The sequence below is a fragment of the Strongylocentrotus purpuratus genome, unplaced genomic scaffold, assembly GCF_000002235.5.
Source record: "Strongylocentrotus purpuratus isolate Spur 01 unplaced genomic scaffold, Spur_5.0 spur5_scaffold_16, whole genome shotgun sequence".
NCBI lineage: Eukaryota > Metazoa > Echinodermata > Echinoidea > Camarodonta > Strongylocentrotidae > Strongylocentrotus > Strongylocentrotus purpuratus.
Genome location: NW_022145601.1, coordinates 27135184 through 27162583, shown reverse-complemented (window position 1 = coordinate 27162583; position 27400 = coordinate 27135184). Strand labels below are relative to the sequence as shown.

The following is a 27400-nucleotide window of genomic DNA, read 5'->3' as shown; positions in this document are numbered from 1 at the left end:
TATTTGAAATATAGAACATCACACCTTTGCTTTTTTGTTTTCTAGCAACTTGACGGGAATGACCTGCGTGACCTGAACATCGGGTGGCTTCGGTCTAATATGAGTATTGTAAGCCAGGAGCCAGTGTTATTTGCTTGTTCTATCCGTGATAACATTGCCTATGGTGTGGAAGATGAGCTCCCTCAGGACGAAGTGGAACGGGTTGCTAAGATGGCTAATATCCATGATTTCATCATTTCTCTGCCTTTGGTATGTAAACAACTGCACTCATTTTCTGCTTAAAGTTATTCCGCATTGTTTATCATGTAGAAAGTAGTGAGTTTCTTTACACTAGCAAATTACCAACAAACAACAAAGTTACATTCATCTATTAGCATATTTTACATTTTCACATCGCTATATAAGTAAAAGTTATTATTATTATTATTATTTTGTAGCTAGAATTTCCTTGACTAGCTTAATAATAATGATGTTCTGCGTTTATATAGTGTTTATGAATCAACGATGTCTCTAAGCGCTTGACAGAGATATAAATACCCAATCGTCGGATTCAAGCTCACCCGCACACATTGTGTGCACATTCTCCACTCCCTGGGGAGTATTTCAGACAGGCACCATTTTACAAATGCTCACAATGCTGAGCATACTTCATTAACGTTCGCATCCTGCCGGGTACCCATTTAGCACGTGGGTGGAAAGTGGCAAATGTCTTGCCAAAGGACGTTAGTGTCGGGCTGAGATTTGTTTATAAACTTAAGTATCATGCAATAATTTTATGAACGTTTAACTTTTGAACTATTTGGTAATAGATAACAATGAAAATATTAATACAATACTAAATGACTCAATATTTGATTGTTTGCAGGGTTATGATACTCTAGTAGGAGAGAAAGGAGCTCAGTTATCTGGAGGTCAGAAGCAAAGAGTAGCCATCGCTAGAGCTCTGGCTAGAAATCCTCGTATCCTTCTGTTTGATGAAGCTACATCAGCACTGGACACTGAGAGTGAACAGGTAATGATACTTTTTATTCCCTTGAAATTATCCATACACCACTTGGATCTGGTTGCAATGCCCCTAACTTTGACAAAAACAAACTTTCAATTGAAATGTCCCAATTTCATGCCTTAGCTGTGGAAATTGGTGCACTTTATATTTATCTGCCCTAAAATGCAAGGGATAACAAATATTTGAATTTCAAGAAAAGTCATCAATGGTAGAATTTGAAAAAATATGAAGAAAAATAATGTTAATTTTTAGTAGGGAATCTATATATACAACTGTACGAAAACTACCCATATTTGTGCTACCTTATATCTGTAAACTAGTTGAGAGGGCCTTCGGTCCCGAAAAGCGCTATATAAAAACTAGCTATTATTATTATTATTAAATAGAGGCAATGAATAAGTAAATATATATATAGAGAGAGCACTAGCAGGATATGATAAGGAGCTGATTTCCATGTTCATCTTGCTACAGATTGTACAGAAAGCACTGGACAATGCCATGGACGGACGAACCTCCATTGTTGTTGCCCAGCGTCTCAACACCATTCAGAATTCTGACCAAATTGCTGTTATTCGGGATGGAAACATCGTGGAGCAAGGACGTCATCAGGAGCTGGTCTCAAGAAAGGGCCACTACTACACCCTCACAATGGGCCAACATAGCTAGACACAGCACTCTCTTTCTTTCATCTTTCACCTCATTATCATTGATGTGTATATTTATTTACCTGACTGCAAAGATAAGAAATGTATGCTTGTAGATGTAATCTATATCTCGAAACCCTGCCATAGGGAATTCATTATTCAGTATTGTATGGCTCACTTTAAGAGCTTTAAAACAGCAACTCAGTTCTGAACCGTAGGCGGGCAGAGGGGTTCCGAGACTAACGTTCTATTCACTTAGCTAATACAAAGCAAGCTGATCACCTTATTTGTGCCTTGGATGAAGGCTGATGAATCCTTTGAGAAAGCTACAGAAAGAACAATACTACTTCTGAGAGACTTCCTTAATTACTTTTGATGTTTTTCTTTACTTGGACTGAGATTGTTATTGTCAGTCTTAATGTATCCAAAGAGCACACCTTCGTAGCGAATAACCTAAATGTTCACCATATTGTAATAAGTAGGATGTCTTTGTAAGGTGTGATGCTTGTTGATGATTCATGCTAATACATGTATTGTTGAAATGCATCTGCATTATTGATGTGGCAGTATGTACCTTTTAGAGACCAAGCCATGAAGCTACAGTACTACATTGAGGTACTTCTGAAACAGCTCCCAAGATCATATAAACATATCCGTGGTATATCACCAATATCTGGGATCTGAAACATTTGGATCATCATCTTATATCGAGACCATTTCAATAGTACTACAGTGATAATGCACCATTGGCACCTTGTCATATTGTGACCTTTGATGCTCACGCTCACAATGTTCAACATCAAAGATTTTCAAGCATACACCCTATCAACTCTGGATATTAGAACAATTGTTAATTTTGTCATTTTTACATTATTACAGCAAATTTGAGTTGTACTTCCAAAGCTCTCATTATTAATATTTGACTCGTATGATCAAATGTCTCTACACAAACACACACACACAAAATAAAATTTCTTATTTTAAGTTAAGAGAGGAAAACATGGGTGATGGATTTTTAAAAGATAATTAAAACTGCTTGATGAATAACTGAGAAATGATATTGAGTTTGGATCTACAGATAAAGATGAGAGGGGATTTTAGTTATAAATTGAGAGTGGAAGAAAAGAAAGAAAATTCTGGGACAGATGTGACTAGAGCAATATAATTTTAAAATCTGAATATGTTTTTTCTTCAGTTCTAGAAGATGGTGCAAATTCTCTGTGTAAATATGTGTTTCTTTGTAATGTGCAAATAGATCATAGTACAAATATCACAAGCTGATTTCAAACATGATTATGAAAATGATTTGTTATATGAAGCCTGTGAATTCTATCTATTAATATTGATATATATATATACCAATATGTTGTTTGTGATTGTCTATGCACCAGGTATTATGTAATCAACTAATCAGCCATGAATCTGCTTCATTGTTAGCTGGCTTAGAAGACCTGTTTTAATGATAATAATCTTATAGGACCAAGAGGTTACAGATGAATTGTGGCACTATGGTCGTCCTTGTGGGTACTACAAATGAAACTGCAGGGAGATACAATGATGAATGGTTTCAACTGATGTCATGCACAATATCTTTACAATGAATCCTGTCCAACTTGTATAGATATACTCTACAACTCAACAGAAAGAAAAATTTGATGTTGATTATGTTTTCTGTTTATTGTTTGTTGTTGTTGTTGCTTCCCGGAAGCTGTTACAGAGAAATGTTTCAGAGGAAACCAAGAAAAGAGACTGGGGTTACTAGTTGAAAGGGGGTGGATGATGGGGGTGGGGTTGCTACATAGGTTCTGACTAAACAGGCCACTAAAGGTGAAATATTATGGTAAAAAATGTTGGTTTATTCCTTAGGTTTGATTGTATAGTGGTCACTTGAAGAAAAATGAGAAAGAAGTCTATTGCTGACAACCAAGAAGGTTTGAGCTGTGCATTAACAGATATGGTTTAATACCTTTCTACCTTTTCAACATTCATGCATGTTAGGTAACTCTCTAGCCAAAGATATTGATATAGTTGGTTTTATTTGCTGATTCTTTTTCTTGCAAGTGTGCACATTCTTCCCTTTTGAAAAAGCCTTACCATTTGAATGTATGAAAGTTGTATGTTTTTTCTTCTATCATTGAATTATGTGTTCTAGCACTTCCTGAGAGAACTTCTCAAGTTAGATTATTTATACATACCACATGTAAGAATTTATTTCTTGATTAATAGATTCATTAAAGATTGAAGATTGAACAACTAAACTTCTGCTTTTTTCTGAACATTCCACTGTAATTAATCAGTAATTCAGGGAACATTTCAGTAAGCTGTTAAGTCCCATGTACTTCATATTGTGTTGGTAAATATCTTGATGTTTTTGTGGTTTGAACAGCAAGTTGATTCAGGCTTTTTCTTGGTCTGAATTTATCAGTAAAATGTTTTCTCTGATGATCAAGCCATTACATACACAATACGTACTTGTTATAAAATTTGAGCTTAAAGCAGTATTAAGATGTTGCCATCTTCTAGATTTATTGTGGTTCCTTAGATCAGAATTTTTCTGAGGTATGTTTAAATAGGACCACTCATTTGTATGTTCAATCTTCTCTCGCTTCTCATTGTTCTCTAGAGTTTTGTATAGTTGCTGTTGTTTTGCTTGCATTTCTCTCTATTTCATGATAACAGTGAAAATTACATCAGTATCTGTTAACGTTCTATCTCAACATTATCTGTTAACGTTCTATCTCCGTCTTTAATAGTACTATCTCTTAAACATTTGCTTAGTTTGTAAATATTTGACAACATTGTAAATATCTTCAAAGCAGAAGTATTTGTAGGAAGTAAAAATATGGTTTAAATTTTATAATTTGAATCGTCTTGCTATGTATCTCGATGCAATGCTTAAAGATATATGCTTTATTATCATTTTCATTATTATTGTCATTCACCAACAGTTTGCCAATAAAATATTTCATATTACTGCATTGATTTTAGACGTGCATGTAGATGTAGTTCTTTTGAAATCACATCTTTATACATCACTTCTAACTATACTGACTACTGCTATATGATTTTATATTATTTCTCAATCGTTAAGTATGCATGCAATGTAATTAGTTAATGATATTTATGTTTTGTTTTTTAATTACTCTCAGTTTTGATTACCAGCTGCTGTAGACTACATATACAAGTTAGACATTGCTCAACTTAATGTGTTGATTTGTAAAATACATGTGTGATCAATATATAAGTGTGTGACACAGATATCTAGCCAGCAATTGTGACATAAATTATGAAATGGGTATTTATTTTAATGGTCTTTAAAGGGATCCGGTAACTTTGTCTTAGATCCTTTAATAAAATCCTTGATTTAGCTCAGGCTGCAATGCTAATTATAAACCTTCAGGTCAGTCAAGAACCCCATGACTTTTACAAGCCGATCGCCTGTCTGATTACCAAGATATTTATGATTGAAAATCAAAAACAACTTTTGCGTTTGCCAAACGGTTTTCATTACCCTCCAGTCTATTGGGGAAAACAAGTATGGTAAAACCGGTCACTCAAAGTTTTTTTCTTTTTTGATGCACTTCTTGATCATTTTGAAGCGCAATTTTATTAGGGCTTCAATATAACACCATATCACAGACACTAATAACACGTAGGGCCGTGCATCTCAAATTTAACATTGTTAAACGATTCTAGCATGAAACACAATATGGTAATACATGTACAATAAAAATGGACATGGTGTGCAGAAATAATGCCCTTTCTACTCATGTATCTGGTGTAATTTTTAAGGCTCTGAATCGTAAGTTATCCGGTGACCCGGGTTCCAAACCAAGTCGATGCGCTAGTGCCCTTTGGTAAGGCATTAATCCTCATTACCAGGTGTACTCTTGCTCCATTTCACAATGTTTTTATAATTTAATTTTGTGTCAATTTCCCTGTAAAATAAATCAAAAAGGCATGTAAAGCTCCAAGACTGTAATTACTTTCTACTCTGTATGCATTTCATGTTTTGAAGTACCTCTCTTTAAATTATTATGGAATGGATGGACTCCATGAGTCCATGTGTAACATCTGTTCCTTTTATTCTATTTATGTGCATGAAATTTGAATGTGAATAAGAAAGTTTCCAGAAAGACTTGTAATGGATACAGTAACCGTGAAATTACTTGTACATGTATGATACTAATTATCTTCCATTTTGTGGAAGTCTGTTTTATGAATTTGTTTTTATTATTTGTAGTATTGATAGTAGTATTATTGTTGTTGATATTATGATATAGAATATTTAAAAATAAATCAATAATGAGAAGCTGAATGTGTTTGGGATCAGCTTTGAGATGTAATATTGTGAATTATTGTATAATATTCTGTGACAAAATTTTATAAAGCCAGCATAATGTTGAATGTAAAATATGATTTAAAGAATGAACTGAAAAATGGGAAGCTGCAGATTTTTAGATGATTGGATGATCAGGGGTATTTGTGACTTCAAAGGATGAAGGGATGGCAATCATTAATTTGCTATTATTCAACAAATATAGTGCTCTTGTGTAGCTTAATGGAACAATTTTAACTGTTTAAAAAAAATCAAACAACTTGTGTATGATGTAGAGGACAATACTGAAAGAAGTATCAATGCAATATATGGTGTGATTCTCAGCTAGGTGATCATCTGTTGTGTTTCAAAATTTCATATGCAGCACAGAACAATTGTAGTTGTTTTAAAGCTTTATTTTGTGTTTCTTTTTCATAAGAAACTGTGTGCAGTGATACTTTAGTTACAAATATATAACAAAGGATATTATTGCAATAACAGTACCAAAGACACTATTTGTGATTGCATTTTGATCTGGAAGTGGGAGATTTGATTTATATACCTACAGTGCTTATACAAGAAATTTCTTTTAACCCTATGACGTTTTTGTGCATGGTCGCTGTAGAGTGACAGTGTTTTTTGGTGATTGTCAAACTATGAAATACAAGAGGAATTTTCAGAATTGATTAATGTGATCCACTAAAACGCTGATTATCTGTACCATGCCAGTGCCTTATATGGAGAATATCATGCATTCCAAATTTGGAATATGCAAGAGAGTCTTTCACTTGTGTGAATGACTTGGCCAATTCCATTCCAATTAAGGGGGTGTTTATTGAGGTTATTGTGTAATTATGTTAGTAATTACTTGACTTTTGAAATGAATGCTTTGATCTTCAATCATGGCTTAGCTTGGTATTAATTACCATTTGTGTATAGCATGAAACATTGGAATCTACCATTAAAATGATGGTTGTGTGTTTATATTTAAAGGGCACTCAATCCTGATTGATAGGGAAATCTATGTAACAAATTTATCTTTTTGTGTTTTTGTTGTAATTGATATTTTTGCACCGGTCCTGCCGATTTTTCTTTGTGTGTTAGAAAACAGTTTGATTATATTACTAAGCAGGTTTATATATGTATACATGAATATGAGATGATATGTACATAAAATAGTTCAAGGACATGCTCATATGCATGTTCAAGTCTAGTATGCATATGCTCGTACATGACGTTATATTAAAATGTTACTTAACCATTCTTTCTAGTTGAAAAAAAAATAAAGAAAATGGAATATTATAGAAAAGCATCTCAGTTTGTCAGATGTGGAATACTTTTGAGATCTTACTCCTCTTTATATCTCTTTCTCTCTGTCTCTCGCCCTCTTTCGCTCTCTTTGTATCATTTTGTGGAGTTAAAAGAAAAGGAACCCCTATCATGAAAGCCTATGGTTTTTCACATGCACTTGTATTATCTTCTTCATCAACAAACATTGATAAAACATGTATAAACAAACTCAAAGCAACATTCATACAATATTCTACTCTATAAATAGTAAGGTATAGTCCTTCGCGAGGTGGGAGAGCTGTAATTTCCACGATTAGGATCATTCAGCCCAAAACATAGATGATAGATTAATATTTATATCCAGTTACAACTGAATATAAGTGATTTAATTTAAACTGGAATATACACCTGATCACATCAGACTTTGATTTTGCTGAGAGATTAATCCACTTAAAAAAAGAAATACAAAGAATAACAACTCAAGTACATGTATTCTCGTTGCACTATGACTCCTAAGATAATGAAAACGAGGTAGACACATAGATGAAACAATTTTGCTATAGGTATACATTATAAGACTAATAATCTGATAGAATGTACATTGATGTCATGCTACGGTGAAGTGTGACCATTCGATAGTGAGGTTTACTGAAGCTGATATATGTAATTAAAAGAGATAAGCATAATATTTATAGTATCCTTTTGTTGCAAAAGTCCTTGTTAGAAAAGGTTATAAATAGGGTATGCCATTAGTGTTATATCAAGTGACAGAAGGCAATTACTGTTTCTGTTTTTTATTCTTTTGATATCGTCAGTGTTTAACTACATGTATAACCGAAAATGTAGTCTAAAATTAAATTTATCGGATAAATAATCGTGTAACATTCATGTGCAACGCCACGTATACTAAACTAAGTCGGCTTAGCAAGTAAGATCGAGGCCTTATTCAAATCAAGACATGTACCAAGTGAGTGTAAACTAACATTACAAGAACCCAATATTATTATTATTATTAACAACAAATATATAGACTTCGCATTTCATACAAAATAAATAATCTGTCATACTGTATGTCATACATTGTCATAATTACATAGGAAATAGTAATAATAAAATTGATAACAGTTATGTACACATAGGGTCTATTATTTGGTCTACATTAGTAATATTTGCACTTTCTTAAATTTGGTAAGATCTAAAGAGAAAATTCAATAAAGTCCATATGATGTTATCGTGTCGTCCCAATGAATTTGACTTCATGATCGAGATCCGAATTCCCGATCTTCTTGTTTTACATGAGAGAAATGTTTTATGTCTTTACTTATAATGACCATTACCACCATCCTGGTCATCATCGTCGTCACCCATGCAGGATCTTTTCTAATTACAAAGAAGTTAACAGGAGGAAAGTCTGTATTTAGGGATCCCAAATCTTGTCATGATCTATCAAGGAAGTCGACAAGATCTGGTCATCTTGTAAGACGTGTTGGTGTGACAGGAGCTGCATGTCTTAATGCATTCTTAAGATCTTGTCTGTCATGCATTCTCCTTCTTATACTCAACATATTTCATCTTTCATATATTGATATCATGTTGTGTAGAACTTCTTCATGTGCATTCTTGACAAAGTTGTTTCCATGGTTACGTTTCTATAGGCTTCCCATCTGAGCTGGTTCTCCAAACTGCGCTGAATTTCATCCTCTTTAGCAAACGGCATCATCTGAAGAAAAACATAATAACACAGGAGATTTGAGAATAATAATGATATTAAATATTGATAATGATAATACATGTTGTAGTATTAGTAGTAGTATGGTAGTACCAGAAGTATAATGATAATAATACTATTTATATTGATAATAACAATGATAAAAATGACAATAACTACAACAATAATAGTAATAAATACAAATAATAAAAGTATCATAATGATAATAATAATACTAATACATTCTTTAAGCGCTTTACAGGCATATTGTTACGCCGGTCATCGGATTCAAGCTTTCCTGCCAATGTACTACACTCCCTGGGAGCATTTATGTCGGGCGTCACTTATTCAGACGTTTACATGTGGGGGGGGGGGGGGGTACTCAGATTTGATTTGGAAGGGGGTGTGCCGCTCAAGCCTCGAAAGCCCTACCCAATTTCAAGGGTCACTATGGGGGATTTTTCTCTAAATAAAGCCCATTTTTTACACAATTTTCAGGTGTTTGCCATCAAACACCCGAATAAATTCTGAAATTTTGAAAAAGCGGGGGGGGGGGGGCAAAACGCATTTCCGCCCTCAAACGCCCCTCCCCCGAAAAATTAGCAGTAAAGGAGTAAAATGGTTTGAAAATAATAAAATCAGATTTGAATCACATACAAATTATATTCCATTCAAAGAAAAGTAGAGTAAACAGGAATTAAATTTCCTAAACATTCTACACGCCCCTATACTTATCAATGAAGGATAATAGTGATACGCCCATATCGTGGAAATATTGTGCGAGGATGGGAAAGCATGTGTGTTTTTTTTTTATTATAGGTGTGAGATGACGTAAGTCCTTGAACACTGGCGTACTGATACGAGTCAAACATGGTTTATTTCTAATTCGATACCAATGACTTACAAATGTTAAAATGACATGATTAACTGGGATATTTTCTCAATTTCTGTTGTAAAATATTTTTTATGCGTTGGAAAATTACAAATTCCCCAATTTACAGTCAGGCAAAAAATATGCTTTTTTTAGAAGCCTGCACGTCAGGGCCTAAAAAAAACGGCGGGTCTCGGGGGCTCGAGCACCCCTCACTTTTTTTTTAAAGTATGTAAAAGATAAGAAAGAAAGACAGAACGAAAGAACGAGTGATGTTCCAGTGTCACAAATGAGGTATCAAAATATGCACATCTGACCGTAATTAAATGCTTACAACCCCTGAGCTTACGGGGGCTCCGCCCCCTCGACTCCACCAAGGGCCCTAAGGCGGGCACCTGCAGGTTGCTCATCTGACCATAATTAAATGCCTAAAACCCCTGACATTGATGGGGTTCAGTCCCCTGGACCCCACGCCAATTATTGACCTGCCAGCTTGTCACAAATAGGTATCTAAATATGCTTATCTGACCGTTATTTAATGCCTAAACGACTTGAGCTTACGGACCCACGCCAATTTATGCTCAGCTCGCTTCGCTCGCTATACTCTTCCTGATCGTTAATACCGTTATTATCGTTCCGCGGGGCCTGCATGTAACATGTAAGAGTGGTTGTGATGCAGATTTTTCTTCTGCCCCCAAACGTTTTTGCTCATTACGCCATGGCGCGCCACTGCGCCTGAAAGGTGAGCCCCCTGGAATGTTTGCCCCCCCCCCCCCCCAATCCCAAACTGCTTCCGGCGCGCCTGTCCTCGCACCATCATATCTGCTCGGAATGTACATTCGATTTATCAATAACAACTATTCCTACAATACTATATAAGTTCCTGGAAAACTGTAACGATACATTAACTGTAACGATTTTATAATGGTAACCAACTTTAAGATTGAAATAAAGATGATATTTTTGTCGGTGGTATGATGATGAGGTTAGTTGTGGCGGTTAAGCTCATGTGAAGATAATGATCATGAAAGTGATAAGAGTGATGATGATGATGTTGAAAACAGGCCTACTGATTAAACGATGATGATGATGATGATGATTTAAGATTTTTAAATGGTGCCAATTTAATACCACATGGGTGTTTTGATGATATAATTCTCTTAACATGTCCAATGTTGGCAATGTACATACCGATATCTTGACCCTATGTAGCATATCATCGTTGGCGTGTTGAAGGAAGAAGTGTTTAGACATGACCATACACTCTGCTCCATTACTTATCAGGCTCAGGCTTGGTTGTTCACTGAACAGAACATCTACCAAACCCTGCAAACAAGTATACAAATAAAATTAAAGAAATTACAAAAGACGATCCTATAAGGGCTTTAGGGAATGAAAAACGTAACAATACAACTTACAATTCTTTAATTTTTATAAGAGTTTTCCAGAACAATTATGAAGCTATTCGTGATTTTTGAACTGCGTAATTCTTGCACTATATATATTCACACTCAAAGTTTAGCGAACTCGCCGAAGTGAATGCTATCTTGAACTGCTTTCGGTCCTTTGGTGCTATAAAGGACTATCGGCTGATATTCATAACAAATTCTAACTTTAGATTGATACCCAAACTAAGTAGGTAGATTACTAGATTAGCCTTCAATGTAAAAGGTCCTTAAGGTATTAAGCATTTAGTCGTTCTCGAAAAAGAATTTCTGATCAATTTTCTAATTTTGCATACATTGCATTAAAAAGGGGAAAACAATCCTAAAGTTTTGAATAACTGAATCGACAATTAATAGGGGATATCAGAATGTTCACTTAGAATGATGATAAGAATTATATTGTACCAAGATTTTAATATAATAATTAAAAAATATAATCGTAGACCTCATAGTAACTAAGAATGTGCAGCCATTGCTAGAACCTACGTAATACTGCTAGGCCATTAGATTTTGGACTGATATTTTAAAGAGAGAACATGGCATCTGTTTTGTTAACGTTTTATTGAAATAATTTTCATACTGTGGAATAAAGATTCTACCAACAAAATAGCAATCATCATTCTAACGTTAAGTAGACATCTAAGAAACTTCCTGAAGTAGATCCAGGCCGGGACAGAACAAGATAATGTACTTACAAAGACTCCTCCTTTTTGCAATGTCTGGATACATACGAAGACAGGACGTGAATCGGTCGTAATATCTGAGCTCAGTCTAGTTGACTCCTATCAAACGTACCATGCGTCATCAAAAGAAAATATTACAAAATCGAGGCGTCATCAAAAGAAATATAACAACATCGAGACATATTATATGAGCTATAATAATAATGGATTGCGCTATTATCTACGTTAACGAAACGTGAAAAGGAAATTAGTGTATGCGCTAGTTTAATTCGACACAATGTTTACACTCATCATTTTACATTCACTTATTGTATAGACTTTCCCAAGGCGCATCAAATACCACATCAGTCGCTGGCGCAGTCCTACGTCAGCAAAATGACGCCTCGTGCACGACAATCCTAATGATTACAGAATAGAGCAAAATGACGCCTCGTGCACGACAATCCTAATGATTACAGAATAGAGCAAAATGACGCCTCGTGCACGACATTCCTAATGATTACAGAACAGAGCAAAATGACGCCTCGTGCACGACAATTACAGAATAGAGCAAAATGACGCCTCGTGCACGAAAATCCCAATGATTACAGAATAGAGCAAAAATGACGCCTCGTGCACGTCAAGCGCTACGGTAAACCACGTATGACAAAAATAAAATATAACAACGTAGACGTTCACGATTCAGTGCCGATCAATCAATATTTCTCTCAGATTAGATAATTAAAGCCTTGAAAAGTATATTCCACCGACGCAAAAGATATTTTTTTAGACTTTATACACCAGCCTTAAATCCCAATTCACTATTTTTTTCACCCTGTACATAGAACAACTTGAAAATCAAAGAGAGTGCGGGACACCGATGGCATTGATAATTTTAATTTTTCCCAATCTAATTTTTCCCAACTTAAATTATGGCATTATTGTATGGGGTAATTTACACAATCTTATCTTCATAGAATACTACTTCTACAAAAGAAAGCTATGCGTGTATCTGTAACACTTCCTGGAGATCCCATACTGATGTTTTGTTTATCGAAAATGATATGTTGAAGATAAATGATTTATATCGTAATAATCTCGATCAGTTTATGTACCAGTTAAATAATAATATGCTACCCTCAGTCTTTTATTTATTATTCATCATAAATATAACTATACACAAATACCCCACGCGCCAATCTGACGAATTCCATCTGCCATTAAATGGAACTATACTCGCTAAATCCATATTTATGCAGGCCCAAAGCTTTGTATTATTCTCGATGTTAGCATCATGAATGCCCCTAGTTTAAAATTCTTTTAAAATTCTGCGTGATTATCAAGCGTCAGCTCTCCCTCACTAAATTTTATTTCACTCAATAATATATATAATATTTTCAATCATTTCGTACTGACATCCGTATTCCGGTCTGTCCGTGTTTTGTTGTGTGTGTTATAAGTAAGAGTCCTATCCTCTCTCGCTCCTTGTCTCCCTTTTCCCCTGTCCCTTTCACTCATTTTATCAGTGGCGGATCCAGGGGGGGGGGGTGCGATTTTTCAAATTTTCGAGGGCCCAAAAAAATTAGTGCTCACTACCGCCATCCCCCCCCCCCCGCCCCCTGCACTGAGCGAATTCTCGGCCGACGCGATTTGCAAATTTTCGGGAGAAATTAAAAGAAAAAAAATAGTGCTCAATACCCCCCCCCCCCCCCCCCCTACTTACCGAATATCCAGATGTCCTATGTACAATGCAATTCCATGTACCTTATTTTATTTTGTTGGAAATGGAAATAAAACGAAACGAAATGGAAGCCATAATATTTGGGCAATTATCTTGAAGAATAGTTTCTGAAGGGCAAAACTATGACCTACCTTTCTTCGTAGAGCACGCTGATTAAGGTCATGGGCGAATGTTCGCTGTGGTCCATATCTCGGTATAACATCATCTAAACATAAAAAAAAGTTGCTATTGATGGGTGTATCATGATTTATTTATCGGTCGGTCTATGTTTGTATGTAAGTGATTATGTATGTATTTTTAAATAAATGATACGCATGCGCGTAAATCTGGAGCCTGCATATCGAGTATGGCTTGCCCTAATTTGGGGGGGGGGGGGGCTAACTATCCAAAACGAATACAAAGAGTACTAACATATGCGAACCGTAGAGGGCTGAGATATGTTTCAATTCAGTTTAATATCTATAACCAGGTGTGTTTATTCTGTAAGCTTATAACTTTAATAATCTATTTGTTTAATGCATGTATATCGCATCATTCGAATCCTCTATTACGTCAAGGAGTCATATCTAGCTCATTCCATTCGTACTATGTTCGATGCCGCCAGGAGAAAGTATGTCAGGCAAGATGTGCTTAACTGGATCTTCCTTGCGGATACGTAGACATGCGATTCCTTGGGCCCTAATCTGACATATAACATCATAAACATGATCATGAACAAATTCACTTTTTTATTTTCGTGAGCCGGAAGTAATCGGAAAAGTGTCAAATAATTGTAGGTTTTAGGATTGTCAATTTTTTTTAAAACTCCTATTATATAGGTAAGCACATTTCTTGACAAAATTAGGCTTTTGTATTCATATTTCATCCCCTGTTCGATATTCCCTTGTTAGTTCAAATAAAAAGTGAAATATTAACGATATTTCTTTGTGAACAAAATCACTATACTCAAGCTTTCCAATGATACTTGGCGGCTTCGAACCTCGGACATGTAGATTATATGCTGCAACCTTAGACAACGGCAGCTGCTTGGATTGATTTGTTGCCAATTTGGACTCCAGCTCTTAAAACTCCTTTATCAGGTTAACGAAGAATACGTAGTCTTTAAACATATGTTTTATCAACATAATGATATTATACAAATAATGAATGGTTATGGAAAAACATTCATTTTTTGTTTTATACAACATCGAAGAAGATATAATAGAACGTTAATCAACAAATTATGCTTTACTCCTTATATTAAAGATAAATTAAATTTGGAGTCAAGCCTTCTCGATTACATTCAGATTGCCTTCGCGTCAGATACACGCAGGGATACGGCAGAGAGGTACGCAGTCTGCATATAACCAAAAATGCACGGCGAATATAAGCAAAATCACGCCCGTGCAATAGAACATCTATTGAATATCATGTGACCAACAATCCTCCAATCAAATGACAAGGATCCACGTAGGTGTTGTATGAAATAGTTTAATTGTGTATTCTTTTTCTACAAGACTAAAACATGTGGAACTTCTTTATTCATGAGTGACTTCACATCACGTGATATTCCTAAAATAGTGTTTTTTCTTCTTTCTTTCAAGAGTTACATAGTGAGCGATTATCATACCTTCGTCTTTCCTCTCAACTTCAATCAACGGATACAACAAACTCTCCTTCATGTCGTTGAGGGCGCCACCTTCTTCCAGCTCTTCCATCCATTTCTCCTCTCTCTTTTGCTCTTCGATATTGTCCGTCCCATCTTCACCCTATAGAAAGGGGAAAAAACAGGTGTTGAGACTGTCTATCTCAAAATGAGTTTTGACACCGATTGTAAATGGCCAGCCTATTTCCACTGGAGAAAAAATAACATATATTTCTAGTTTTATGAAATTAAATTATGCCTATAAAGCTAGTTCCTATACGTGTAACATGTATTATATGGTCACGGGAGGCGGTACTTAGCCTACAAAACAATGTCTACATGGCCTCTTGCGCTATTAAAGTCGTGTTTTTAAAACAAATCTAAGGCTCGCATTTTACTAAAAATTAAACCCGATTATAATTTTTTATAATTTTGTTCAAAATCGGGTTTAACAACGGAAGGTATTCTGCGATCTTTGTTTTCCTTGTGATCACGTGATCACAGACCAAAGGAGGGATTTAACTGGATTCGTAGAATATGGACCTTTTAGCCAGTGCAAGTAAATTTTTAGCCCACCATGGCTGAAAGTGTATTCACGATTTGCCTTTGATTTTGGAAGTTGCGATTAATTGCGGCTTTCAAGCAAAAGGTCAGACAGGGATAGATAGAGAGACCGTGTAACACGTTGCCGAAGAGGGAACCGGAGTCGGTAAGTTTCTTTTTATTTACATATGACATGAGTGTACTCACAGCAAGAATGGTGGTACTCCTATTCCTGTTTGGTGCAAGTCCTTCCGTCAGCTCCTCGTTCATCATGAGATAGGGTAGATCCATTCCTCGATTATACAGTGATTCCCTCTGCGCACGCGCGGCAATCATCCGGCGATTCGTGAATGAACGTTCTCGATCCAATAGGAGTTGCTTGTGCCTTGATGACGTCGCTCTCTCATCTAAATATACGAGAGAGAGAGAGAGAGAGAGAGAGAGAGAGAGAGATGAAATTCACATCAACCAGATTATTCTATACATAGAAACCTCGAAAGTATCATAATATGTATATGGCTTTCTTTGACAATGGTGTCCAGTTTCATGTACTGTAATAGCATCCCATACTCTCTTATTGAATTATTTATTTATTTATTACAATTGATCAAAAAAGTGGAGGGTAGTCCGATTCAGTTAAAAGAAACTGCTTTCAAACGGAGCCCTCTTAGAAACATTAATACAATAAATAAGTTTTTCGTCTGCCTTAATACAAAAACACCACTTATTCCAAATGAAATGAACTCGGTAATATATTTTTTTTCTCTTTGCTTTTCTTTTGTTTTTCTTCCCAAGCGCATAGCGGCGCTATTATCATGATGATGATTATTATTGTTATCATCATCATTATTATTATTATCATTTTAATTCATTATTGTGTTTTGAAAGTCTTTGCCTCTTTTTCCCCTTTAATTGTTCTCTCAAATAATTTAGAAAAAGCATATTATAGATGAGGGAAGATCTTTCGATCGGGGGTTTTGTTTTGGAAATGTGATATTCCAACCACTTTGGATGGATATTTCATAATAACCAAAAACCACCCCCTAAAATAAACAACAACATAATACAGGGCAATGGCCATTCCTGACCCAAATTTGGTTGGAATAGTATAGAGAGTTACTAGTCAGGAGAGAGTCTTGAGGTCAAATACTTTTAACCTATTAACGTAAAATGATCTAAGTTTGGTCACATTAGGACTAACGGTCACCAAGTTATTTGTCACTAGTCACCAAGTTATTTGTCACTAGTCTTGCAGGTAAATTAAATCATTAGTGAGGGATAGCAGACGGGAGGACACCATTCAGATCATACAGTCTCGATCACACCTTCAGTGGGGGGAGGGGGGGGGCAAAGGAATAATCAAGTAAAAGTGATATCAAACAAATACAATTTTTGTATCCTCGAGATAGACCGCCTCATCAATTTCCCTTGGTATTGTAAATTAGTTTAGATTTAGATTTAATATCGTGAAAGGAATTTAACAACAAAAAATCATCCATTTCAGTTCATACAGTAAAATGACATACCTATTTATAGTGGTTTAAGAACAAATGGAAACGGAGAAAGAAAAGCACTGAGCAAAATGAAAAAAAACCTAACCTTTACTTGGTTCCCGCTTCTTAGGATAAAGTTCGGGTTCGACGTTCTTTAGTTGCTTCAGAACAGAACAGCTTCCCTAGTAAAACAAATGTAATGTAAGAAGAACAATAGAAGACCCAACTAAACGGTATTTATGTTTCTGATTGTTTAGGCCTAGTAATCATTACGCACACCATTTAGTACAATTTCAACACTATTAAGGATTCCTGTATCGTTATATTCAGATTTTTTAATTTTTTGCTACTTTTGTGAATTATTTAATCCTTAATTTCCGATAACTTATAGTGAGGTTAACCTAACAGAAAGAATTTCCTCGCTTTATTAATGGATGTGATGATTAGATGGAAATTACGATAACTAAGAAGCTGTATGAAAATTACCAGTCATCGTATAGTATACATATATTATGCATTGACACACCAATCACTTTATGACTTAGGGCCTATATCCGTTCAGTTGACAGTTTAGTATTGGTTATCGTAGGGTGTATTCGAGTAATGTCTTTATAGTTCGTAAAGATTTATAGCAATCGCATAGGACCATGGATATAGAATTAGATGTCAGGTCACATCATTCGATATGAAATATATTCTAAAACAACACAATAGTCGCCCCTAACTATAACAAGGAATATCATGATTGAAATTAGTGCTTGTATGATGGATAGAAAACATATTAATTCAACTTCCTACCGATTTGACGACATAGATCCATTCAGACAACTTGCTATCTCTTACGAGGACCGTGTCTTTCCTGTAATGTAAATCATCATATATAAAAATGCATGTACTACTAGACATCATTACACTAAACAAAATCATCATCAATGTACAGGGAACATGGATTCTTACATTATGGTACAAGTACAAACAGCAATAAAAGACAAATATGTAACATTCAAGAACATATGATATCGTCACATATAAAACTTACAATTGGACCAGCTGATGCAATGACTTACACAATCATATAGTAATAGTACAAAAGATCAAATACAGCAAAATCAAGTAATTCGGAGCTCCTTCTTGGAGGGCAGCATAAGCATGTACATGCTCGTACGCTCAACCCCTGGAGGTTGTTGAACAGGGGAATTACACAAGATGTCTGCTTATTTCTTTGGGCATTCCTTCAATGAGTCCCGATCACCCTTGAGGTTGTTGAACAAGGGAATTACACAAGATGTCTGCTTATTTCTCTGGGCATTCCTTCAAAGAGTCCCAATCACACTTGAGGTTGTTGAACAGGGGAATTACACGAGATGTCCGCTTATTTCTTTGGGCATTCCTTCAATGAGTCCCGATCACCCTTGAGGTTGTTGAACAGGGGGATTACACGAGATGTCTGCTTATTTCTTTGGGCATTCCTTCATGAGTCTTAATCCCCCTTGAGGTTGTTGTACAGGGGAATTACACAATGTCTGCTTATTTCTCTGGTCATTCCTTCAATGAGTCCCAATCACCCTTGAGGTTGTTGAACAGGGGAATTACACAAGATGTCTGCTTATTTCTTTGGGCATTCCTTCAATGAGTCCCGATCACCCTTGAGGTTGTTGTACAGGGGAATTTCACAAGATGTCTGCTTATTTCTCTGGGCATTCCTTCAATGAGTTCCAATCCCCGTAAGAGGGGGGGGGGGGTTGCGACACCCAAATCTATCTGGATATTGTCGGTAAAATTGCGCTGCCGTCGGGAAAAATGAGAAAACAGGGATGGAAAAAAGAGAGGGAAAGAAAAAGAAAAGAAAAAAAGGAAAGGAAAAGAAAGGAAAGGGTGAAGAAGAAAGAAAGAGAAAAAAAGGAAAAGAGAAAAGAGGGCCAAAAAGGAAAAAGAAAAGAAAGGAAAAGAATGAAAAGAAAGAAAAGAAAGAAAAGGAGAAAAGTAAACAAAAAAAAAGAGAAAAATGAAACAAATGAAACGGGGGATAAAAAAAGAGGAGAGAGAGAGAGAGGGGGGGGGGTAAGAGCACGAGAGAGAGGAGCAAGAAAGGTACGCATAGATATTTTGCCGTGTCGGGTCAGCTGTTTCGGTATTTTCGCTCGGTCCTCGTGTACTATATCAATGCAGAAGTTTTCACTCGGTGAGATGTATAATGTCGGTCGTCCAGCGAAATATTGTTTCCTACGAACTGTGACTTTCCATCCGCTGTGACGACTTCGAGAAAGACTACAACTATAAACACTTCAACATTAAATAAAAAGCTTAATTTTTAAGAATCCAATTTATCCAAATTAATATATTTAAAAAAGTAAATTTAGTTTGAAAGGAAAGAATCCTAACAGAAGAGGCGTAAATATTCACTCCTGAATGATAGACGCCTATAAACCTAAACCTCGAAGTTTCACCAGCAATCATGAAAAGTATTGTCAATTGTCATTGTCAACCTAACTATAATATCAGCAAAAGAAAAGATGGGTTCAAAAATCGCCCCATCGAGCTTCGCCCTTTCCGATTACGCCACACCGAAAAATTGAAGTACAGGTTGCACATTTATGTATGTAGCAACGATGCTGACTAGGTCTTGTCTTGACGAAATAAACCGTGTATTTATGAGGTCAAGCAAAGAGACCATGTGCGCATGCGCAGGTATAGAAAATTTCGTAGGAAAATTTATTAGCCCCCGGCCCCGGGTTTATATGTTTCAATTTATTGGCACGTTGGCATTAATGTATTTGTCGGTAATTGATGGCTAGTTTCGTCGGTAATCGGTGGCCTCTACACCCCCCCCCCCCCCACTGAAAAAGATCTAGCGACGCCCCTGCATGTGTGCAGTCTACGATATTACATTTGTTCATGTATATCTCGCAATATGTTATTGTCACACGTTAAACATTGTTTAAAAATCATACCTGAAGAAGTTGAAGACGCATTTCTTTGGATTGTTTTCGATTTTATTCAGCGGCCATTCCTTCAAGAACTCAACACTCCTTCGAAGAAAACAAAAATATGAAATAGGTAAGGCTAAGCGCAACTTGTCATCATTATTAAAATGCAGAGGTGTCGTGGTATACTGAGAGGTTCATTCACTTGACTATCAACCCAAGGGTTGAGGCAAGGGTAGTCCAGAATCGGGCCGGTTCTTTATATTCCCTACACACTTGATTCAAACCGCCGAAGATGGCGTTATCAACGAACTCATAATTATGCTCCTGAGAACCTTTTCGCCGGGTGTCCTAATTTAATGATCATGCCATCTTCGGCTGGTAGCAAGGAAGTAGGGGCAGGTAGCGTGTGGACGTGGTGGAGTTCAAAATTAAATAGGCCAGATTCTGGAATAAGGCAAGGGCGGCGGAGCGTCTTTCAAAAAGGGGAACACCAACAAAAAAACACTTTATAAACAAGAGAAACGCTTTCGGCGGTCTCGCATGCATTACGCAATTCGACATGATGAAAATTTGAGGTTGGGATATTATTTATAGGCAGGGTGGCCCATTAGCAGCATCCCCCCCCCCCTAAAAAAAAAAAAAAAAAAAAAAAAAAAGAATTCTTTGTATATAATCAGCATTTTTAAGTGAGTATTGGCTAAGAATCATCAGAAAAATTATTTACTATAATTTGTACCAAGATTTATAACTTTAATGGAATATGAACAAATATTAAAAATAGATTTATTAATTCTCATATTAAGTTGTGAAAACATAATCCAACTCTACTGACCTAAAATGACCTTGGACCTGGAACTTGTGACCTGGAATTTGCGCCATATGATTTGTGATACTTGATAAACTTGATAACCCTTGTGAACAAGTTACATGGAATTTGAACAACCGCTTTTGAAATAATGCTAAAAATTCAAAATCTTGAGGTTGATACCACAACAAAGTCTAAGTTTGCAGACCTTAAATTACATTTGACCTTGACTTTGTTACCTAAAAGACTAATCAAATGATTTATGATACTTGATAACCCCTATGTTCAAGTTTCATGGAATAGGAATCTATACTTTCAAAATGATGATAACAATTGAAAATTGTAACCTTTCGTTAAGTTTTGATGTCGATGCTGCAACATAGTCTAAGTCTAAGGTTCGAGTCCCGCCGCCACACTAATGTCCTTTGGCAAGACATTGATCTACATTTGCCACACTCAACCCAAGTGAGGTAAATGGGTACCTGGTAGGAATTTATTCCTTGAAACGCAGCGCGCGTAACAGATGCACTGCTAAAGCCAGGTAGAGCGCTTAGAGACTTCTGATAAAGTAGTGTAAGGCGCTATATAAGCAAGGATAATTATTATTATTATAAATCTATCGTTTCAGGGAAGATGATGGTGATACAATCATGTTGTAAAAGTTATGGTAATCATGTCTCTTTTTAACACGAATGACATTTGGTCAATATTGTAAGTGCAGTTACTACATGAAGCTTTTTCGATTTTTTGAAACTAGATGTGGTAGGGCGCACTATGGGAAATATAGGTAAAAGAGGGCACTTAGCAGAGGGCAATTTCTAGTATGAGAAAAAAAGTGGGCTCTTATAAGAAGTAAGAAGGACACTTATTAGAATTGAAAAGGGCACCTGTAAGAAAAGGAGGGAGGTTTTATTTGAAAAGAAAAGGAGCACTTGTCAAAGTAAAAGGGGCACCTATGAGATTTGAATAGAAGCACTTATCCGAAGTGTAAAAGGGCACTTATGAGATGGAGGAAAGGAAATGGCTCTTCTTAGACAGAAAGAGGGGTTCCTAATCTGAAGTGAAGGCGGCACATCTCCTAAGTAAAAGGGGCACTTTAGGGTTACTTGATAGGGTTTGGGGGCACTGTGCCCCTGCTCCCCTTGTAGCGCCGCCTCTTGGTTGAGGGTTCAAATCCCAGCCCGGCACTAAGTCATTTGACAAGACATTAATCTAAATTGCCACTCTCCACCCAGTTGTAAATGGGTATAGGCTTTTGCTTGGTTATTAATTGCAGTGCCCTCATGAAGAATTGCATTTATGCGATGAGGCTTCCCTAGGTAAACTAGTATTACGTTGACAACGGTTTCCTTTGGTTCCACAGCGAACTTAATTTCTCCTTACAAAAAGGGCCTAGCATACTTCTTGAGTGTGATATTCTTTGGTATATAGCCACACAATTTAAAAAATGGGAACAGAGATACTAGAGTTTTGTTTAATGGTATGTGAAGGAAAAAGAGACGTGTTAAATGAAATTAGGCTATACCACATGCACATTTTCCTTTTCCGTGCAATCTGCAACAGGTCACTTATTATCACCATGAATATGCTGATAATGTAGAAGTAAGGATTTTATCATTTACAATTATGTTTTGGTAGTCATGCATACCTCATAAATGTCGCTGTTCCCGGATCTTGAAGCATCTTACTGTTTCCAGACATCACGATATTAGTAAAATCCTGTTCAACAAGTCAAAAATCAACTAACATAACATTTCAAATCATATGTTTGAATCTTTAAACGAAAATCCAACCTTATTAGACAACTACTCTAAAGGAAAGCATGAAGTTCTGCGGATCACAGTTATTTGGTTAACTTTTTCCATACCGGGGCAGCTCGACCGGATGCAACTGCTATTGCAATATTTATATATTCTCGCTATTGATTTTATCTCAATTTTTGTTTGTTATATTGTTGTATTTATGTGACTTGATTTGCCAAATAAAATAATAATAAAAGCAGAAAAAGCAGAAAAGCAGCCTGTCAAAAAGTTTGAATGAAATCGGGCAAAAATAAAAAAATTATTAATTTTTTTTAATTTTTTTTTTAATCACTATACGCATAATAGTTAATACGTATATGGGCACTTCAAATCGGCTGAATCGGTAATGAATCATGACGTAGTGCTGGACATTTATTTCAACGCACAAAATGACTAAAATGTCAATTTAAAAAAATGTATGAGTCAGGAGAATCTTCTTTTTAGAGGACCTATAACTATAAGCAATGCATAGTATATTTTGAGTAGGAAGAAGGCGCCAGCGAGAAAAAAAAAGAAATTAATAATATTTTTGTACACGGCAAAAATGTAATTATTTAGAAATTAGTCCACCATCTGTAAAAGCTCTTAACGAGGTTGTAATTCCAGGGAAATTCCACCTGGTATTTAGTTGGGTTCAAAATAGACAGAGAAATAGGTAAAGCAGATAATAAACTTTGAGCAAATCCGATGAAACATAAGAAAGATATTATGTAAATCAATGAAACACAGAATGACAACTAGGTGACGTATCCTTCGGGGTCCTGTCCCGTTCGGTCATTCTGAAAATGTGATATTCTTTTCTTTTTATTGATGAAGGAATATAATTGTTTCTTCTATATTTGAATGGAATAAGCTAAGAGAACAATTGTTTCAACAAAGTTGTAATGTGTAAATAGCTCAGCCGAAAAATAAACTGTGTTTATATTCTGTGATATTAACGTGACTTATTCACATAATTGCGACTTAGTCAATACTTTTCTATTGGCATCACAGTTGAACTAGGTTACTGATACATGATTGTTTTGCAAACGAGTATGCGTTTGTTCCACGTCTATTATTGCTGTATTATATCTTTCTGAATGTACCTTGGAATTTTATTTTAAAGGCAGCCTGTACTAGTTTGGCTAGGAGGGATTAGACCACCTGGGTGGTGGTCACTGACAAGTGGCTATCTCATCAACTCAGCTCTCAATCAACATAAGAAAAAGAGGATCATGGAGGACCAATGGTCACGGATTAGGCATTGTTTTCTATATAGAGGGAGCAAGTAGCTATAAGTAGTACAGTGGGAGCTGTAAGTGTTCTGTATAAACGTTATGCTATTTGATGTAAATATGTTCATGTTTATTCAGGGCCCCATGGAGAATAATATACTTATTGGTGAATGGGCTACCCAGACAAAAGATTTGAAACAAATAAATACAATGATTATGTGCAATGATTATTTCGAGGGTGTATGTGTGATTGAAATTCAATTTTAGAGAAAAAAGAAATTTATGAATATTTAGCGAGAGGGCCTCGTAAGATAACATCACAGAGTTGCCAGTTTGTATTTAATCGATTGCAACTTGATAAATTCATACTTTTCTGATTTCTAATGCGAATTTGTTCAAACTTTCACTGATGGGTTTTTCTGATATTCTGCATCGATTAAAGCGAAAAGGTGGAACTCCTTTTTTAAGTGTCCTAATGGTAATAATTCTAGATGATATTTTGTCCTGGGATGGAAGTCCAGTAGATATTTTCCTGTATAATGAAAATAATTTACTTACCTCTGCAGAAATGACGAACATCTCGACATTCTCCCTAGTGGTAACTGTTGATGTACGCTTGCTTTGATTCAGAATAGCTAATTCCTGCAAATAGACGAAAACATCGGAATTATACTTTCAAACAATATGTGTAAACTTGTATGTTTTTTGTGCCGGAATGTTAGATTCTTTATTAATGTTGTGGAGAAGGGAATGACGCATACGAGATTTTATTCAATCTATTACTGTGTTCCAAGACTGTGAAATAATATAACAGTTATTTATTTTCCTTTTCAGAACAATCTAACAAATGTACATTGTATAAACAGTATCTCAAACAGATATTGATATTTCAAAAATTCGAGATTTTGTAGCCCTTATGTCTAAATTTCGATAAATATTTAGATTCGATTTGTACGAAACTCACCCCGAAACTGTCACCTCGTAGTAAGATGGCCAATATCTTAGGTTTGACTTCCCCGGGCGTGGGTACACTCACCAGAGCTGAAGGGAACAATTATATCTACACTAATGATTGTTTTATCATATTTACCAGTTAATTAATTTGTTACAAGTGACTTTATACACGTTTAAAAACGTGCGTAAATATAATGTACATTTTTATTGATCGTGCTTTCAAAACTTGTGATACTTATATGGTTAATAAGATGAGAATTAATAAAAGGAATCAGAGAGGATGAATGAGACATTGCAGGTTCAAAAGCTATTTTTAAAGCATTATGCTCAATTTGTATCAAAATAAGGGAACCCCGGTCCCATCGCTCTATAATGCTTGTGCTCTATTATATTCATATTGCATTACATCATATAAATCATATGATATAAAATCATAAGTTTTATCAAAATTCATATCATGTCCTGAAATCAAATCATATAACAGATCACATCATATCATAGCACATCATATTTTATCAGAGCATACCATAGCATAGTATAATAATAATTGGATTTATATAGCGCCTTTTCCAAAGGATACAAGGCGCTTGATATAGCATATCATAATCATATTTATTTACCTCTCTTTATAAATCTAGCCATCTGATTGGTCGAAGTTGGAGTCGTGATTTTAGCCATGCCCGCCTACCGGTCAATAGTCTTTTAAAAGATGCCCGCATGCTCCAGTTAACGGCCCGCATAAATATATTTTGGTTTACGTGTAAAATTGTTTTAACCAGTCTTTACTCAAGAAAAGGATAAGGTAAGAATTCTTTGTAGATTTTTTTGTGAATTCGGTATATAAAAGATATAATATTAGAGGCATATTTGTGTTTATATAGGCTCTCGGGGACGTTAAATCCTGCTTTCACCCCTCGGCACGCCTTGGGGTGATAGCAGGATGTAACGTCCCATTGAGCCTATAAAAACAACTATCCCTCTCATAGCAGTAATTATATCTATAATATCATATGATATATCGAATATCCAACATCTATATCATATACAATTAAATATCATCTCATCACATCTCATATCATACCATATATCATAATTATTATGATACCCATGTAAATTACCCATATATATATATATATATATATATAAAACTGCGAGAATTCAGAACCTGAAGAAGGCCTCACAAGCCGAAAGCTCGCAATATAATGGTAAAGTACAGCTACGTCTCACTTTCCTAGACCATTTTCTTCACGCATATATAATGTTTCGAACTTCATTTATACATAATAATGTTGTTTCCATGTCAACTTACCCGAACCGGATAGAATGAAGTAGAATGCATCAGGCATATGACCCTCTCTTACTATGACTCTATTAGGTCCATATGATTCATACCAGCCTACTCGGGCTATACTCCGTTGCATTGACGCCGGGTATTCCCCTAAAGCTGACATCTCGCGTAGTGTTGTCTCTATCTAAAAAGGAAATTCATGTATTTTATTATTATTGTTATTTGGGGTGGAGGAGTGTTGTCGGACCAACCAACAAAAATAAATGGTTCTTGAATCCACTTTTGCGATTTGTCAAGAAAGCTGTAATAAGTGGAAATACGATGACGTTAATTGTTTCACTGAGATGAGTGTGTCATCACCCCACGGGTCGAGTGCCCCCCCCCCCCCCCCCCACTCAGAGGTCGGAATGACCGCATGCGTGTTGCCAAAATGTCCGGTAAAGGGGTACTTTTCGTGCGACAAAGTCCGGCCCGAGAATTGTAAAAAAAGGGGTGTATTTGACTCTTCACCCGGAGATTTCTTTAAAAAGGGGGTGTTTTTCTTTTTTTCTTCTCATCTCTTTGGACTCCTGAGAAATTATTCCGAATTTAGGGGAGTACATTGAGCATTTTTCCTGATTTAGGGGGGTCTCCAAGGCAGGAAAAGCCCGCGAAAGGGGGGTTCGGAAATGTTGGCAGTCCTCAGATAGGGGGTGCTTTCAAAAAGAGGGTACGAGCATATGCGTACCCTAAATAACACTGAGTGGGGGGGGGGCGGGGTCGAGTGATACCACTTATACTTACATGTTGTATATCATGTTCGCTTCGGGTAGACTTCTGTAAAATGCGTTTAGTTTCTGACATCAGCTGCCACTAATATAGAAGGAACAAAGTCGGGATTTGAAATCATACCTAGATAGTCCATTAACCTAATGGCTCTGTTCTTCAATGGAGCACTGATAAGTGCCCCCTTCACTTCCGATAAATGCCCCTATGAAAATCTAGTCCGTACCTCTTTTTTCAACTAATGCACTTTTACTTTTATTGTGAGCGCCTTTTTTCATTCCCGTAAGATGATAAGTGCCC

At 36.0% G+C, this 27400-nt stretch overlaps 3 protein-coding genes across 5 annotated transcripts in view; 1 reads left to right on the top strand and 2 right to left on the bottom strand.

The window, feature by feature from the left end:
- The window catches only part of LOC115924608 (ATP-dependent translocase ABCB1-like), a 62290-nt gene extending 59130 nt beyond the window's left edge, over positions 1–3160 (top strand). For all 3 annotated transcript variants that reach the window (XM_030987187.1, XM_030987186.1, XM_030987188.1), the window contains 3 exons: positions 46–249; positions 866–1012; positions 1478–3160. In XM_030987187.1, the coding sequence (XP_030843047.1) occupies positions 46–249; positions 866–1012; positions 1478–1672 (546 nt within the window). In that variant the 3' untranslated portion in view covers positions 1673–3160. The remainder of the gene's footprint in view (positions 1–45; positions 250–865; positions 1013–1477) is intronic.
- A 5024-nt stretch (positions 3161–8184) lies between these two features.
- On the bottom strand, positions 8185–14673 carry LOC115924725. The gene is made up of 6 exons (XM_030987502.1): positions 14650–14673; positions 14272–14368; positions 13817–13890; positions 11978–12064; positions 11029–11163; positions 8185–8978 (listed from the first exon to the last, which is right to left on the bottom strand). Exons 1-6 carry the CDS (start codon positions 14671–14673, stop codon positions 8847–8849), a joined length of 549 nt encoding a protein of 182 aa, XP_030843362.1. The 3' UTR covers positions 8185–8846.
- A 325-nt stretch (positions 14674–14998) lies between these two features.
- Positions 14999–26443, bottom strand: LOC115918698. Its single transcript, XM_030987185.1, has 9 exons — positions 26357–26443; positions 25058–25134; positions 24652–24735; positions 22726–22796; positions 20297–20374; positions 18144–18204; positions 17452–17527; positions 16060–16259; positions 14999–15433 (listed from the first exon to the last, which is right to left on the bottom strand). Exons 1-9 carry the CDS (start codon positions 26391–26393, stop codon positions 15224–15226), a joined length of 894 nt encoding a protein of 297 aa, XP_030843045.1. The 5' UTR covers positions 26394–26443; the 3' UTR covers positions 14999–15223.
- Between the last annotated feature and the right edge of the window lie 957 nt (positions 26444–27400).

What these genes read in the sequence shown, in the direction of transcription:
- LOC115924725 (XM_030987502.1), bottom strand. Translation starts at nt 14,673, where the DNA reads ATGTCCGAGGTTCGAAGCCGCCAA. An exon ending in TCCTGGCGGCATCGAACATA is followed by an intron (nt 13,891 to 14,271) that starts GTACGAATGGAA and finishes TTTTATGTTTAG; the next exon opens with ATGATGTTATACCGAGATAT. An exon ending in TGCAAAAAGGAGGAGTCTTT is followed by an intron (nt 11,164 to 11,977) that starts GTAAGTACATTA and finishes ACTTGTTTGCAG; the next exon opens with GGTTTGGTAGATGTTCTGTT.
- LOC115918698 (XM_030987185.1), bottom strand. Translation starts at nt 26,393, where the DNA reads ATGCCTGATGCATTCTACTTCATTCTATCCGGTTCGG. An exon ending in CTTCATTCTATCCGGTTCGG is followed by an intron (nt 25,135 to 26,356) that starts GTAAGTTGACAT and finishes TGTTCCCTTCAG; the next exon opens with CTCTGGTGAGTGTACCCACG. An exon ending in GGAACAGCGACATTTATGAG is followed by an intron (nt 20,375 to 22,725) that starts GTATGCATGACT and finishes TTTTCTTCGAAG; the next exon opens with GAGTGTTGAGTTCTTGAAGG.